Source organism: Struthio camelus, chromosome 11, assembly GCF_040807025.1.
Source record: "Struthio camelus isolate bStrCam1 chromosome 11, bStrCam1.hap1, whole genome shotgun sequence".
Taxonomy (NCBI): Eukaryota; Metazoa; Chordata; class Aves; order Struthioniformes; family Struthionidae; genus Struthio; species Struthio camelus.
Window position 1 is genome coordinate 17489908 of NC_090952.1, and position 15784 is coordinate 17505691.

General features: G+C 40.9%; 1 protein-coding gene across 4 annotated transcripts in view; it reads left to right on the forward strand.

Annotated features, from left to right (window-relative positions):
- Positions 1 to 1431: 1431 nt before the first annotated feature.
- The window catches only part of ZNF711 (zinc finger protein 711), a 28183-nt gene continuing 13830 nt past the window's right edge, over positions 1432 to 15784 (forward strand). For 2 of the 4 annotated variants that reach the window (XM_068957206.1, XM_068957203.1), the window contains exons 1-4: positions 1432 to 1518; positions 5162 to 5313; positions 8773 to 8877; positions 10400 to 10930. In XM_068957206.1, the coding sequence (XP_068813307.1) occupies positions 8799 to 8877; positions 10400 to 10930 (610 nt within the window). In that variant the 5' untranslated portion in view covers positions 1432 to 1518; positions 5162 to 5313; positions 8773 to 8798. Of the gene's footprint in view, positions 1519 to 2560; positions 2580 to 5161; positions 5314 to 8772; positions 8878 to 10399; positions 10931 to 15784 lie in introns of those variants that run through there. The other 2 variants (XM_068957204.1, XM_068957205.1) reach the window with 2 other exon arrangements.

Here is a 15784-nt window from a genome sequence, read left to right on the forward strand (position 1 = left end):
TTAAATCAGAGAACAGACCGTATGGGCTTCTATTCAAGTCATAGGGTTTTGCAAGTTTATGCTTTTCAGCAGGTACTTTCCAAATTGTGTTGTCTTACGGATGCGCAGCAACACACATACACAGAATAGAATTCTAAGAGGCCACTTGTTGTTACAATGCTTCTCTACAAATAGGGGAAAGTAAGCAGAAGTGGAGGAGTCATAGTGAAATTTTTAGCAAAAGAAATATCCCTGTCAAAATATCCCAATATCAGAAGAATGTACAAGGAATATATTCTAATTATTAATAATTGTAGCACTTGGTTAAGCGTTTGGTACGTGCTTACGTGCTTAGTTTCGAAGTTCCTTTAGTCTGCAAAGCAGTGACTGTGAGACTTGTTACATTGTGCACTTAGTATTTTTATTTCATAATGCTTATTATTGACCAAAACATCCTATTTCTGTTGTAGGAATAAGCAACTACTGTTCCTTTCTTTCTTTCAAAAAGTACAGTGTTTGATACTTTATTTCACTTGGGTCTCTCTTACTGTGATACCTGATACTTTAGATTATTTATTTCTACACTCTTCTCTGAAGTAGGGAGGTACCGTTTTTGCCAATAGTATTCTCCAGTGAGAAAATGAGGCGCAGTAGCTAATGGTCTTATTCTCACTACTTGAGAGCATGTAAAATGTAAGCGATGAAGTGAAATCCAGAAGACATGTCTGCACCTCACACCTTATTAAGTGCATCGGTATTTCTGGGGTAAGTACACGCGTGCAGGTTATGCAAAAGCACTTCCGAGGAGCAAAACTGAAAAAGGCGTTGTTTGCCCCCAGTTAGGGGTTCTGCCCTACGCCCGCCCGTTTGCTGGCGTGGGGGCTTGAGTGCGGAACCGGCCGGGGACTGACGGCCGGGGGCGGCGCGGGGGGGCCGCCAGCCGCTGGCTCCCGCCGCCGCCGCCGCCGCCCGCCCCGTAGCTGCGTGGTGAAGCAGCTCCGCGCCAGGGGCCTGTTCTGCCGCCAGCCGGCCGCTTCCAGCCGGTGGCGGTGGCGGGCGGAAGGCCCCGCGGTCCGGAGCAGCCTCCGGGGGGGCTGTCGGCCCTCCCCGGCGGCCCGCGCCCGCCCGGCGGCAGCGCGACCTTCCCGCGGCGGAGCCGCCTTGTTTCAAGGCGCCTGCGGCGCGCCGCTGCCGGAGCCCAGCGAGGGCAGGCTGAGGGCAGCGGCTTCGGCGGCGGCGGCTGCGCCTGCTCGGGCGCCGGGGCAGGCCGCGCCGCGCGGTGACGTCTTGCCGCGGCGGCGAGGCTGGTCGCGAGACGAGCGGCGGGGAGGGGGAGGGGGGAGCGGGAGCAGGCCGCGCGCGCTCGCGCCCCGTTGCCTAGCCCAGCCTGTGATTGGTGCAGGCCCCGGACCTGGCGGACCCGAATGCAAGGCCCCGGCGGCGGCGGCGGCGGCGGCGGCGGAGTCCTGCGGCCCGACCCCCCCCCGCGCCCGCGCCCGAGCCGGCGGCGCGGCCCGCTCGGCGCGGGGAGCCGCACAGGTGAGCGGGGGTGGCGGGGCACCCGGCCCGGCGGGGCGTGGGGACAATGGAGGCGGCTAGGCCTCACCGCAGGCCGCGCCCGAGGCCTGCGAGCTGCGCCGCCGGCGGGCTCGGCCGCTGCCGCCCCTCGGCCGGCCGGCGAGTCCGGGCCGCCGTCGGCCGCTGCCGCGCCGGGCGAGGCCGGCGGGCGTCGCCGGCGGGCCCTGCGGCGGAGGGGCCTTTTCAGGCGGGCAGAAAATGGCGGAAAACAAAATGTCGGCCGCCGGGGCGGGGAAGCTGCAGCTCCGTGGGCCGTGGCGCTGCCGGGACAGGGGTTATCTCCGCCTCCCCGTCCCGCGGCTGGGATGGGACGCCCAGCTCCTGTTCCGCAGCCGCCGGGGCCGGGGCCTGGGCCGGCGGGGGAGGAGCGGGCCTGGGGACGGGAGCCCGGCGGCGGCCTGAGGCGGAGGGACGGGGGCTGCTGCTGCCTCGAGCGGGGGCGGCGGGCGCGGCGGCCCCTTGCTCCGGCGGGCGAGCAGCGTCCTCCGGCCGCGCCGCAGCCCTGCGCCCGTGGCGGGCTCCTTTGTCTCCATGGCGTGCGCTCCCACTCCTCCCTCTTCGCCTCCTCCTCCCCTGCGGCACAGCGGCAGCGCTGGCCCCCCGCCCGCAGCCGCACGCACATCCGCGTCGCCCGGGGGGGCGGCAGCCTCCCGCCGCCGGCGCGCCCGGGCGCTGCCGTTCCGCCTTTTTTGTCGGAGTCCGCGGGTGCGAGCAGAGCCGCCCTCCTCCTCCTCCTCCGCCTCCTCTTCCTCCACCACCACCTCCTCCGCGCGCTGGCTTCCCCCGGCCCGCCGCTACTGCGGGCGGCGCCCGCGCGCGCCGCAGCCGGCAGCCGGGCGGCGGGGGCCGGGGGCCGAGCGCGCCGCCGGACCGTCCGGGCCGTTGGGGCGCGGTGCGCGCGCGGCTGCACGTGGCCGCCTGCCGTCAGGCGCGTCCCGCCCTGCCCCGGGCCGTGACGTAGCGCCCCCCCGGCTCTGCCCCTGTGTGCTGCGGCGTGATGACATTGTGTTGCTCCTCTAGCTGTAGGTGCAGCGCGTGCGTTTGATTTCATCCGCTTTATTAACAGCTTTAAGGCCGTTTCCGGCAATAAGACAAAATGTCATCCAGTTCTTTGTCCTTCTCATTTTAAAGAAGCGTGCGTTTTAAGTTTTCACGGATGTTTTATAGGTGAACATAACCTAGGACTGTGCAAATGGGTGTGTTAATTTTTAATACCCGTTTTTTTTCATGTGTTAACCTACACATGGTTTCCCAAATTGGCTTCTTCCATGTAAGATTTCTGCCTAAGCAGGATGTTTCGCATTGCGTTTCTATTGGTTACTGCATTAAAAATCCAAAAAAAATTGTTGAAATGCGTTCAGTGGAGGATAACTGTTGTATTCTTATTGAATTTGAGTATTAACATATAACTGAATTAGAAAACATCTGTTCTTGATTTCTCAACTGCAGATGAATTTATTTGTTATGTTGTAGAAGAATGATGACTGGTGTATCTGGGCTTGGTTCTTTTCATTTAAATGTCAAATGCAGTTATAAGAAAATGTCTGCAACTCCAGAGAAACTGTGTTGTTGATGTTTTATTTTATTATATGTAAACAAGATTTAAGTATTATTTAGAAGGAATTTCTTATTTTGAAGGAATTCTTCGCAGCTGACCGCGCAAACATGCTTTGTGTGGAGATATCTCACCTGAACTTACTGGGCATATTTGTGTGTGTAAAATTGTGACGAGAATTAGTATTTGCAGGGCTACACCTTTTATTGATATAGTAAAATATGTTAAATACATGCTCTTGATTTCTGTAACTTTATTAAGTTATACTTTTAGGTTATAATGTTTGACTCGATGGTATTTTGTAGAACTATTTTGTACTTTATTAAAATTTAAGTATGGTCACAGGGCCTGGAAGGCAGTCTGTTGATCGGGAGCTTCACTGTACCTCTGGATACAAGGAAGACACACCTTTTGTTCTCTGGAAAGTGTTTTTTTAATTGAAAAAATTAATGAAATAGTGTAGTATTTTAAAATGAAATCACTTTATTGTCTGATGCTAAAAAAGCATTTTCACAGCATTTTTTCAAATATGTGGGGTAGAAGAGAAGAAGAATTGAGGGGAAAACTTGAGGTCTTAATTGTTTGAGTGAAGAGAGACTTGGATATGTTCCAGTTATGGCTGCATACAGAATCATGGCTATCCAGCTTATTTCTTGATGTCCTTTTTTTTTTTTTTTTTTTAAAAAAAAAGTTTGATTCAGCCACTTCTTCCAAAATTGCATGGATGTGTATTGTGGTATATGGTGGAAAGAAGCTGTAAGGAGCCACAGTTAATCACTTACCACCTTTTCTGCTCTTTATAGTAAGATTTGCATGCATATGTAGTACATGAAATGAAATCATCCTCCCTACTGAAATCTATGAGCAAAATACCTAATTATGGCAGAGCTGTGGGTATAATCTGTTGTTAGTTGCTCCCGTCCGTATCAGCAATTAGGGAATATCCTGCTGTCATTGTGTGTCTCTAAGACCCTGAAGTAGATACAAAATAATCTGTGATTTAATAGTTGATACAACTCTGTCCTTCCTCTGGATTGAGGGTTTATAACAGTATACTTAAGTAGTGGCTTAATACCCCTTGTGTTGACTGATACAGCTTCACTGTGTTTATGGCCAATGTGTCATCATCCATCTCTGTTTTTAGTGGAAATTTAAGATAATTGCATGTTCGCAGAAGGTACCATTCCATACCTTTTGTAATGTTTATAGCCCTGATAGCACTGGAAAGCTATTCCTCTTAGTGACTCTTAGTGATCCTTGCAGAAATTTTGATTTAAATTAGAATTGCAGTCTTGCTTTGTGTAGAATTTTCTACGTGGCACAATATGTAATATGCTTACATTTGGACATCTAATTATGTAATCTGAAAATAAATGAAATTGCATGTTAAAAAAGAAGAAAATGCAGGAATAATCTTCCTATAATCTCAAGTTGGTATAACTTAACAGAGCTTTAATTATTTACATTTAAAAAGAAGGATTACATGAACTAAAAGCCATGGTCAGGGAATTGTAAAGTACTGCTTTAATTAAGAAGTTACTACTTTGAACTAGCCATGCATAGACTAGAGTTGTCTCTTATTTTGTAAGAGTGAGCATATGCTTTGTCAGCTACCCTGAGTTTCAAGTGGCTCTGGAAATAATTTAACAGTGATGAAGTATTGCATTAATATTCTGCAGTTGCTTTGTGATTCTTAGAGTAATGAAAGAATTTGATCTTGTACCTATAACTTTTAAAATATCATTAAAATTTGATTGTGTGGGTGAAACTGGTGTAGTTAAATCCTTGGCTCTTTTCTTCATTGATACTGTTTGACTTGTGCTAGTTGGCTTATGAAAGTACTTGTTTTGTTTATGGCACCGTCCAAAACTTACATTACGGGTCTGTAAGAAGTAAGTTTTTTTTTTTTTTTTCCTCTAAGAGCTAATATTCTAGATTTAAAGACTACTTGAGAGAAATAGGTTTGAACAAATAATAGCAGGAGAAAGTGTTGAAAGGATGACAGTGACACTAGATGATATAAGTTTTTTGGTTCTTTTGTATTCTCAGTTAAGTTGGAACCTCCTTGGGGTGGAACGGTGACCTTTTTTTTGAAATTGGCGTCATTGCGGACTGCTTGCTGCTTCCTTCACTTGAGGATTTCAAGAGTATAAAAGAAGGAATAATCGCTGCTCAGTTCCTTCCTTGATAATGAAGATGCAGTAAGCATGGATTGTGTTTTCCATCTTTTCTCTCTTAAAGATTATTTGTTATTCTGTTTTGTGTTCCTTCATATTAAAAAAAAAAAAATGCAAAGACAAAGTGGTTTCCCTGTGGCATGTGTACCTTGGCCTGCACAGAGTAGAAATTCTGCATCACCTGCTGAACTGAAGCCAGCTAACACGGTCATAAAAATGAGGCACGCTCATGTAGCACCAACATTGATTTGGGACATCATCTCATCTAAGTGGCTTTCTGCCTGGTTTAAATGATTTCAGGAACTTCAGCTTTAACAGGCAGGCTGAGCCTGCTGCCTGATACAGTACACAGAGCACCAGATTCTGTGGCTCAGCCCAGTGCAGCGTGGTTCTTTGCATTGATTCAGAGTCAACATCTCCTCCCATATCTCTCTGTGGCAAATGAATTTGGGACCAAGGATCCAGTGCAGTCGGTTCTGGTGAACCAGAAGCGTTACAGTAAACACAGTAACTGGCATCAAGATGCCTTGGTTTGTTAGGGTCTTTCGCCGTGGAATCTAGTGCCTGTTGTTGCTAGAGCTTCCCAAGCGTTCTAAGAGAAATTAGTGTTATGTCTACTGCAAAGTTTAGTTTACTTCTTGCTTAGTGTGTTAGCGTAAGTTACGTTAGGTCCCTGGCTCTTTCTGGGTTCCTTGACTCTGGCTTAGGGGCCACCTCAGAGAGAGATTTTAGGCACTATATCTGTTTATTCTTACAGGTTGGCCTATTTTATTATTCTCCCAGCTTAACTCTGTTAGCTCTTAACTGCAGAAGGATTGTCAAATATGTAGCATCATGAAGTGCTTGAGGTTTCTGTCACGTTTTAGATTTAGATAAACAGACTCAAAACAATCACATTCTTGTGACAGGAGGTGGGTGAACTTTCTTTGAGATCCAGAAGAGCAAAGTCCAGGTTGATATTGCAGCACTGCGAGTATCATGGTTTTGAGACTTGCTCTTAAAAGCGTTCATACTTCTTCCTTCGTTCCCCTCTGCACCATGCAGTGCCAAGTAGTTCTGATTTGACCTCTTATTCCACCGTCACTTACCACAGCTCCTAAAACTCTTCATTCTCTGTGTGATACTGTCAGTAATTTCAGATTCTTTGACGCAAGGGGGACAGGAAGTACAAGATTTTGTCTTGTGCAGTAGAGCCTTGTTAAGTTAGGGATTTGTTCATCTATGGGAGCCTTGCTCTCTATATACTTCCATAGCTACTTCTGCTGAATCGCTTCGTCTGAGCTAAGAACTCTGCATAAAACTGCCTGTTGGGATTGCAGCAACCTGCAGTATATTCAGAATCTTTATAGTTTAATGTTTAGTAATGTAAATAATATGGAGATATGCTAATTTATTCCTTGTATTTTATGGAAGACCTCTGTCACAGAAATGTTAAATACATTCTATTTTCTGAAAGCACGTATGTGTACCTGCCAGCTACCAATGGAGCTTGTTACCACAGGTAAAAGAAAGCAGGTTCTGTGCTGCGTACAAGAGATTTGGCATCCTCGAGACAGACACAACACCACAAATTGAGATCTTGGTAAAATTGAGTTCAGTGAGAAAAATCTCAACATTGAGATGTTGAGATGTCTTACCATGCTAAAATCCTTAGGGGTAACTCGAATTCTACTTTAAAAGAATACTGGAATCTCAGAAGACATGCACATCATTAAATAAAACTAGCATGGTTATATGGCAAGGTTTGAAGAGCTAACTGAAGTAAAAAAAGATTGAGAAAAACACAGAAGTCTGACAGTAGAGAAATCAGGAAACAGAAGCCCCTACGCATTGAGGGGAATTAGAAGAGTCTAAGCAGCAAAGGAGTTGTACCAAAAAAAAAAAAAAGAGAGAGAGAGAGAAAGAAAAGCAAGCTAAAGATGTCACAGTGAAGGAAGTTTACAAAGAATTGCTGGGTCTATTGTATCGAAAGCCTTAAATTTTCAGTTTTCTAGAAGAGGAATATTGCAGATAACTTCATAGAACTGGCTTTTTTTCTGGCAGCAGAGAAGGCATAGTGTCAGAAGAAAAGATTTCTAGAATAACCTGACAGTTTTGAAATAAAATGTCAAGCAGCGTTGATAATACGGTCCTAACACTGGAATGGTAAATAGAGGTAAATAACAGTATCAGCACAGAAATCTGCTAAACATTTTCACTTCTTCAGTAAGTATAATGGGAATGGAGACTTTGAAATAAGTTGGCCTTTCTTCTGCTTAATGTTAGCTGTTACAATGGGTAGCTATGCGCTGTGCATGCAAATCTAAATGAGGGCTGAATACATTTTCTGCCAGGCTCTTTGTGAGATGTTTTTTAATGATGCAGAAGGGGTCATCACAGCTGCGGAAAGAGAAAATCAGCTTTGGAACTTTTGTCCCTATGTAACTTTTTCAAATCTTATCTTCAATTAAACAAAAAATTTAATGATGTTAACGTCTTGAAATTTTGTTTTTGGAATGGCTGTTAAGTGGATACAAAATCATGAAAGAAGCTGAAAAGTTGCTACTCTTAGTGCACTTCTCTGCTTTCCTCAATGCACACTGTAGCTCCACACACACAGAATTACCAGTCTTCATAATTAGTTGCAACAGTATATTCAGAGGATAGGGATAGAGCAAAGATAACTTTTCCATGCGTGATCAATAGTGCATGTTATTATGGTAAGGCCTATTGGTAGTGATAGCATGTGTGTGCTGTTCAGGTGATTTAAATTACTTGAGTCTACAGGCAGGAAGCTACGTTTTGTCTAAGGCAAAGTTAACTTGTTTCCTAACGTAGTTCTCTGCTTCTGGGTAATAAGCTCAATGTAACTGGATTCAGTTGCTCACATGTGTTAGTGCTGTTTTGTCACTGTGGCGAGATGCTCTTGCCGGTATTGCTTTTGAGATTTTTGCTTTCAATTTGTGAGCTGTTATGCTGTAGAGGGAATCTCATAAAACTTTGCACAGTATTTTCATGCTCAGTTTGTGGTGGAGAAAATGAATGTTTAGGGTTTTTCTCTGCTTACTGCTCCTTGAAATAAAGTAACACGGGAGTGTGTACCTCTGCATGCTGGAGGTACTCCGCAGCACTTTCTAGTTAAATTCTACAGGTTATAAACCAAACTCTTCTAGACCAGGCAGTACCCAAAGATTTCTTTAAAAAAACACTTTCAAGTCCTGTCCAAGAATTACTGAAATGTTTGATTTTACTCACATGAGTAATTCTTTTGATTGCTTTGGAACGACTTATGCATGGCAACATTTGCAGGATTTTAGGTCAAAAATATGCTTACAAAACCATGAAACAATAAAGCAAAGTGAATTGTACGTAGTACTGAATGCTTTCCTCTTGAATTTTTGCATAAATATTTTTCTGTATTTGTCAGTGGGACAGATTAAGCCAGTAAAGCTAATCAACACAGTAATACTATGTTTAACATAAATTCTGATTTTTCTTTTGCAGTCATTTGTGAAGGAACTTAGCTGAATATGGATCCAGGTGGTGGAAGTCTTGGATTGCAAACACAAGAATCCAAAATGCCTCACACTATGATTATGCAGGATTTTGGTAAACATTTTAACTATTAAACATTAATGAATAAAATCTTTTTTTTTTTTGCTATATGTTTTTAGATGATACCAAGATGTAGAGTTGACTCACGTACTATAATTGTGCTATTTTCATGGTGTTTTGAAGAAAACTAAATACAAAATTTAATATAATTTATCATATGTCTTTGTATACTTTGGTTGCTAATCCTGAAATATTCACCTCTTTCGAAAATTTAAGTAATTCTAAAAAAAGGTTAACTCTGTGGCTCGAAGTGCTCCAGATCAACTAGAAAATGTTATGCAGAGTTCTGTGGGGTTTTTTTGGTGCACCTCTGTTTTGAAATACGCTGGCTATCTTTGCATCTCCAGCATAATGGTATAAGACTTTACATCCATGCCTTTGTGTTCAAAAGTACGATCAATTACTGTCTCCCGTTCCCTTTAGGGTATTTCAGTAAATGAGGTGGAAAATAACAACTTTGGGTGACAACAAATAACTGTTATTATGTAGACAGCAATTTACAGATTTAACTAAATCTGTATGTTCTGTATGTTCTCTCAAGAATATGACTCCAGGCGCTTTACTGATGTAAGAGAACTTGTTGATTTTTTTGAGCTTGGTACTGTTTCTTTAGATGGCAATGCCAAATAACTTGAGCAATGTTGAAGGTCTGGAGAAAGTACAGCAAGAAGTCCACGCTCTTCTTTGCAGGTCTACATTTCTGCATTGTGGCAGGAGAAGACCTTAGGTATTGGGAAGGACCGTGTCTTTGTGCTAATATGAGTTAATATCCTTTGGAGTGTACCAAAATAGTTGCACTTGCATTACAATGCTGAATAATTTTAACTCTTATTTTTCATTCTACAAAAAAACCTATTCTTGCATGTTTTATTCATTAAGATTAAAATTGATATTGTGCAGTAAAATCAATCATTGTGCATGCTTTTTTGAATACAGAAAAGTAGTTAGCAAATTTGACTGATCAGTCAAGTCTGTTAATGAAAAACAAGAGGTACCTGCTTCCAGCCATTCCTTACAACATGCCAAATTGTGTATTATAAATATATGGCATACAATTAAGCACTTTGTATTTTAAGGCCTTTGATAAAAAATTAAGCATGAGAGAGTCCTTTCATCATAACAGCAATTAATACATGCTTACCAAACTTACAGTATCATGCAAGAATTCTGTGAGTGTTCAAATTGCTACCATAACCAAACATTTTCTAAATGGAATTAAAAAAAAAGATGAAATTGCAAGCTACTTTTAGTTTTTAAAATGTCAGCATTGTAAACTCCTAAATTTGGGGTAAAATCTGTTTGAAAGAAGAGACATGTTTTGTTTTTCTTAATGTGAAGGATACAAATTGTTTTGGATTGTCTATATCTGATGAGGTGTAGAAACGTAGATTGTTGAAAAGCAATGAATTTGTTCATCTGTGTTTATCTTGTCTATAGCATTATTCCATTCCTTAGATAAGCTGTGGTAATGCAGTAGTTTTTAACATTTTTCTCCTCATTCATAATTGTTTCATAGTGGCTGGAATGGCTGGCACTGCTCATATTGATGGAGACCATATTGTTGTATCAGTCCCTGAAGCTGTCCTAGTTTCTGATGTTGTTACCGATGATGGGATAACTCTTGATCATGGCTTAGCAGCTGAAGTTGTCCAAGGACCCGATATCATCACTGAAACTGATGTTGTAACAGAAGGTGTAATTGTTCCTGATTCTGTTCTGGAAGCTGATGTTGCTATTGAAGAAGCTTTAGATACCAGTGATCATGTTTTGACTTCTGATCTAATAACAGAAACTGTTAGAGTTCCTGATCAGGTTTTTGTGGCTGACCTTGTTACGGGTCCCGATGGACATTTGGAGCATGTGGTACAAGACTCTGTGTCAGGAGCCAACTCGCCTACAATGGTTTCGGAAGAAGTTCTTGTAACCAACTCAGATTCGGAAGCGGTGATTCAAGCAGCTAGTACTGTTCCTGGCTCCACAGTGACTATAAAAACAGAAGATGATGATGATGGCAAGAGTACGTCTGAAGACTACTTAATGATATCGCGTAAGTGAAATAAAGGTAGATATGAACAGGAGATTATCAGAAGTAGAAGTCTAGTGGGGAGGAATTACTAAAACCGGACTCTTGCTACATTCTGTAACAGAACTCTCAAATACGTCTGTTACCCGGTTTATTCTTGTTGTCTGGGTTTGGGTTTTCTTCGTGAAAATCCATTGTCAGCAATACAACAAGAACAAGAATGACAGTCATGCTGCGAAGTGAATGAGCGCGTGGGCATGTGTTTTAGAAACTAGATATTCCTGAAAATGGGTACATTAAAAGCAAAATTTGAAAGTTAAGCATTCTACATATTTTGAGTATGGTACACTTAAAAATACTCAAGCATGTTACCAAATTGTGTAGATGCATGTAAAAATAACATGTTGGGTTTCCTCAACAGAATCCAGCACAGAAAGTTTTTAAGATAACTTATTCAAAATTATTTTTCTCATTTTCAACCAAATATTCTTTATTTAGCTGTATTAAAAATTACAGTAGCCATTGTATTGTATGTTGCACTGTTCTGGACTCTTATTTGACATTAAGGAGTTGTGTGCATTAATTGATTAGCTCTCTAAGAACTGAAAGTGCCTGTCCATTTCAGTTTCCACACAACATTCAGACCCTGTACCACTCCTCGAGGAACCTGTATGCTTCTATTTATTGGAGTGAGAGCAACTAAAAGGATTAGTGAAATGCTACATTAGATATATTAAGTTTCTTCAGTCATTAAATTATGTTTATGATATCAGTTTTTCCTGTTATGCAAAGTTGTTACAATATACGATAATTCATTACAGACTTTTCCACATTAGTTGTTGAAATGTGAAGAGGTCGGCACAGCTTTTATTTAGTCGGAAGCAATATTTTAAAAGGGGGCAATGCCAAGCGTATCAAAGCGTCAATCTATTCACAGCAAACTGCATTTATTAAAAATTTCAAGATAGAGGACATTACTGAATAGTGATTGTAATGATTTCTGTATTTCATAGTATGTATGTCGCTTTTCTGCAAAATATTTTTTAGTGTTTATTTTTTCTTCAATATAAGGTGGACAGCTATGATTTTTTTTTTTTTTATCATACTATTCCTGCTATCATGTCATATGTCACTAATGCAAGTTAAAAGGGCTTTTTTGGAACAAGTACCAAAAAACCTTCAGTCTAAATGCAAATTAAACCTGCAACAGCAAAATTCCTGTTTATCTGTAAATAAGGAAAAACCATTTTTACCGTCAGTTGTTTCACTGAAAAAATTCCTCCTTTCTGACAGAGTACTTACGATGAGTTGTATTCTGTAACTGCGGTATTTCCAACTGCACCTTTGTAATTGTAAGTAAAGTCATCTTTGGACTTCCTTCTAAGATAGATAAGTATAATTTGATGATAATGGTCACTGCACTTAGACCAGAGTGTCTTAAACTTCTGTAACAGTTACTTGATGACCTCCGCTCTGTCTGATTATCTGAGATATAGAGAGAGAATATTGTCAGGTGTTCTCAAGCCTACTGAAGGTTTTGGGAATGTTCGCAAACCAGTATGAGACACGGTTTTAGGCATTATATGCATGTATAACCCTGATAAGTCTCATTAATCACAGCTGGAAGCTATATATTATTCTGGAATTTTATTTTAATCATTTTAGGTATGTTAAGACAGTCTCTTGCCGCCGTCAAGCTTTGAGGCTGTATACAATGCTGGGTATGCCACCTTAACCCAGCGAAGTATCTGTTCTGTTGTTTTTTTTTTCGGAAGGGATCAATCTCATGCAGTTGTGATTTTTTTTGTTTTAATATATTCCAGGTTAGCCTAGAATTTGTTATATTTCTGAAGGTGATCTGTTACGTAGGATGGATAAACGTATCAGTTTAGCAAAGAATTTAAAACACTTTTTATTTATTTATATTTTTTCAAATTGCCAGCTGGTCAGAAAGTGTTATTGAAAGGTAATTTTATGGTTTTAATTTATTGTGGTGTATATTTGTAGGGTTGTTGAACTTTTTTATGATATGAATCACATCAAAATAATCGTTCTAAAGAATCTGAAATACTTCTCAGCTCTCTTTTAACGAAATTTAACAGCTAAAAAATAAGGACTTTACATGAAGGGACTGGTTATCTCTTCATGGAATACCACTAACTGTTCTGTGGAATGCAGTTTGGGAACTTCTAAAATATTACATTTTAGGGTGTAAAGCTGAGCTGAATGTGGAATTTTAGCTTAAAATTGTCTTATTTTGTTGGGAGTTACTGTTTAAATATACTGAAACATGTTTTTTGCCATTCTAAGAATACATTCCTGTGTATGTATTTTACACACTGTTGGTAATTATATTTTCCTATTAATACTCTTTGGAAAATAATGTTTATTTTGATAGTAGTTCAGAAAACTAGATGTGTATAATTTTGTAACTGCAGATTTTCACTGGAAGATTGTCACCGCTCGGCTGTCTCAGTGCAGATGAATTCAGCTTGTTCCGATCAGCCTTTTGGGCATGACACTGAAAAATCACTTCTTGATACATTCACAAAACATGCTACAAGATATGCGTAATCCCTTTGTTTAAATCTTCCCTTCCATTTAAAAGGGACTTGCTACAGGAAGCTAATTCAAAGTTAGTGCGTAGGGTATGCTCGTGCACCCACCCATCTCATACTGAGATGTGAAAATTGTGTACAGTACATCCCATTTTGCCGGGAAAGAGTTAGCGCACTTGTAGCTTAAAACATACCCTTTTTTGTTTTTCAGGTTTGCGATATTCAGACCCACAGCGGATTGCCAGCTCCCGATCCGTGTGTTGGCCCTGCATGCACTATGCTGGTGACCTCATACCCACCAAAGAACAACACTGGAGCTGGCCTTTAGGGGTAAGGTACTGTTCCACCACCACCTCCTTTTTAGTATATTACAATACAGTGTTACATAATTTGCTAAACATTTTAATATTAATACTCCTATATTGTAACCTATGGGATGTAAAATAAGTATATCGGACATTAGAAAAATATGCAAAATTGTGAAACCATGGGACTTATCTTGCCCTCATGTTATCCCTGTGGGCTCCTATGGTGGGTGTGATATCACCAGCATAGTGCATGCTGAGGCATCACATGAATTGGGAGCTGGCAATCCACGGTGAATCTGGACATCACACACCTGAAAACAGCTAAGAAAGGTAAGTTTAACGTTACCAGCGTGCTGAGTTTTCCTTTAAATCTTGTTGTTTAGGAGAATTCAGCGTATATTTACAAAGGTCCTCTGGTGTGTTTTTTTCAGTTATTTTTTAAAGTGAGGAGATGAGGAGATAATATATATAGTGCTTCTGATGGACGAGTCAGATCTGTAAGACACTTTCATAGGCTTCCGTTGACATAAAGTAAGCATTCCTGTTCCTGACAGCTATCTCTTGGAAAGAGCATCAGATGATTTAGCTTTGATGGAGTCATATTACTTAGGCAACAGAGTATTTTGCACCCTCTTTTTAAAAAAAGCCCTAATATTTTGGAATAGGACAAAGATTACCTGCCCAGCTGTGTTGATTGTTTTTCCCTTATGTGAATGTATTCAAAAAATGGGTTGAAACCATCAAATTGACTTTGTAGAAAATGGTGATTTAAGCAACAGCAATTGCCAGTTCAACTTCTTTTACTGTTGGTGTAGTTGAAACAGAGGGCAACATGTTACAAACAACAGTCTATATCATTATCGTTTTATCCATACAGATTGTATTTTTCAGACTTTGTTATACTGAACTTTTACTTTTTTAGAAAAGTGATTACAGAGGCTTTACATATGGAGGCTTCATGATACATTCCCATAACTTTAGCGTAAATTATGGAGACTGAAGATCTTTGAAAACAGAGAGGATGTTTAATGGTGTGGGAGGAACCATACTGCTATACGTTTGCCCCTCTAAGACAGGGTTCCCTGTTTTTTAAAGGATATTAAAAGTTCTGATGCTTTATTTGAAAAGATAAATTACAGTATATAAGCTTCCATACTGTATTAATGTATTTTACTTAATATGTAAATGTTCATATAAAATTTTCAAAATGGAAAGTTTCCTCTTTTTTCTTTACGTAATCTTTGTTGTATTGCAGTTGATGGGAAGGCAACTAATTAAAATTGTATGTTTATTCTTACGTTATTTCATCACATAAATAGTGATAGTCTGTCACTTTCATCCAATGTTAATTAAATAGTTTGAAATTCTCTCCCCTAAAGAAAACTTACGTCACTTACAACTGATTACTGCACTGGTCAGCAGGAACAGTCTGTTGTCAAATAACCTAATACTGAAATATTTATTTTCTGTGTGAAACTGATACTGTGTTATGTTTATAAAATGTGAGATTAGAAAAAGTTGATGTTGCTTGACTTGCAGATTAGAAAATAACTGTACTTTAAAAATGTGTACTACCGCTGCCAATTCTGAGATTGCAGTAACTGCACAGAATTAGTGATTTCTTCCTCCTCCCAACCTTTTAGCTTTTCTTTCTGCATTGTGGCAGCATCTCTAGTCATACAGACATATACTTAATCGTTCCTGTCTTGTACTATTAGTTAAGCTTCAGTCCTTCAAAGACTCATAACGTGCAGTGGAACTAACATTACACGTGTGTATATCATTTTGAAGAATTTGGATGAGAAACTTCTATAAATGTTAAAAGCCAGGCAGAAAAGTATTTTTAAACATTTCCAGAATAGTAAATATATGATAATAGTTTTTCAAAAATAAGTGTTTTTGAGCTTATCCCTTTTTCCTGCTAGTAGATGATGCGTAATATCTCTCTTTTAATAAACGTATCCTGGCAGCATAAATAACCTCTGTGAGCCGAGGCAATAACTTTCTCATAT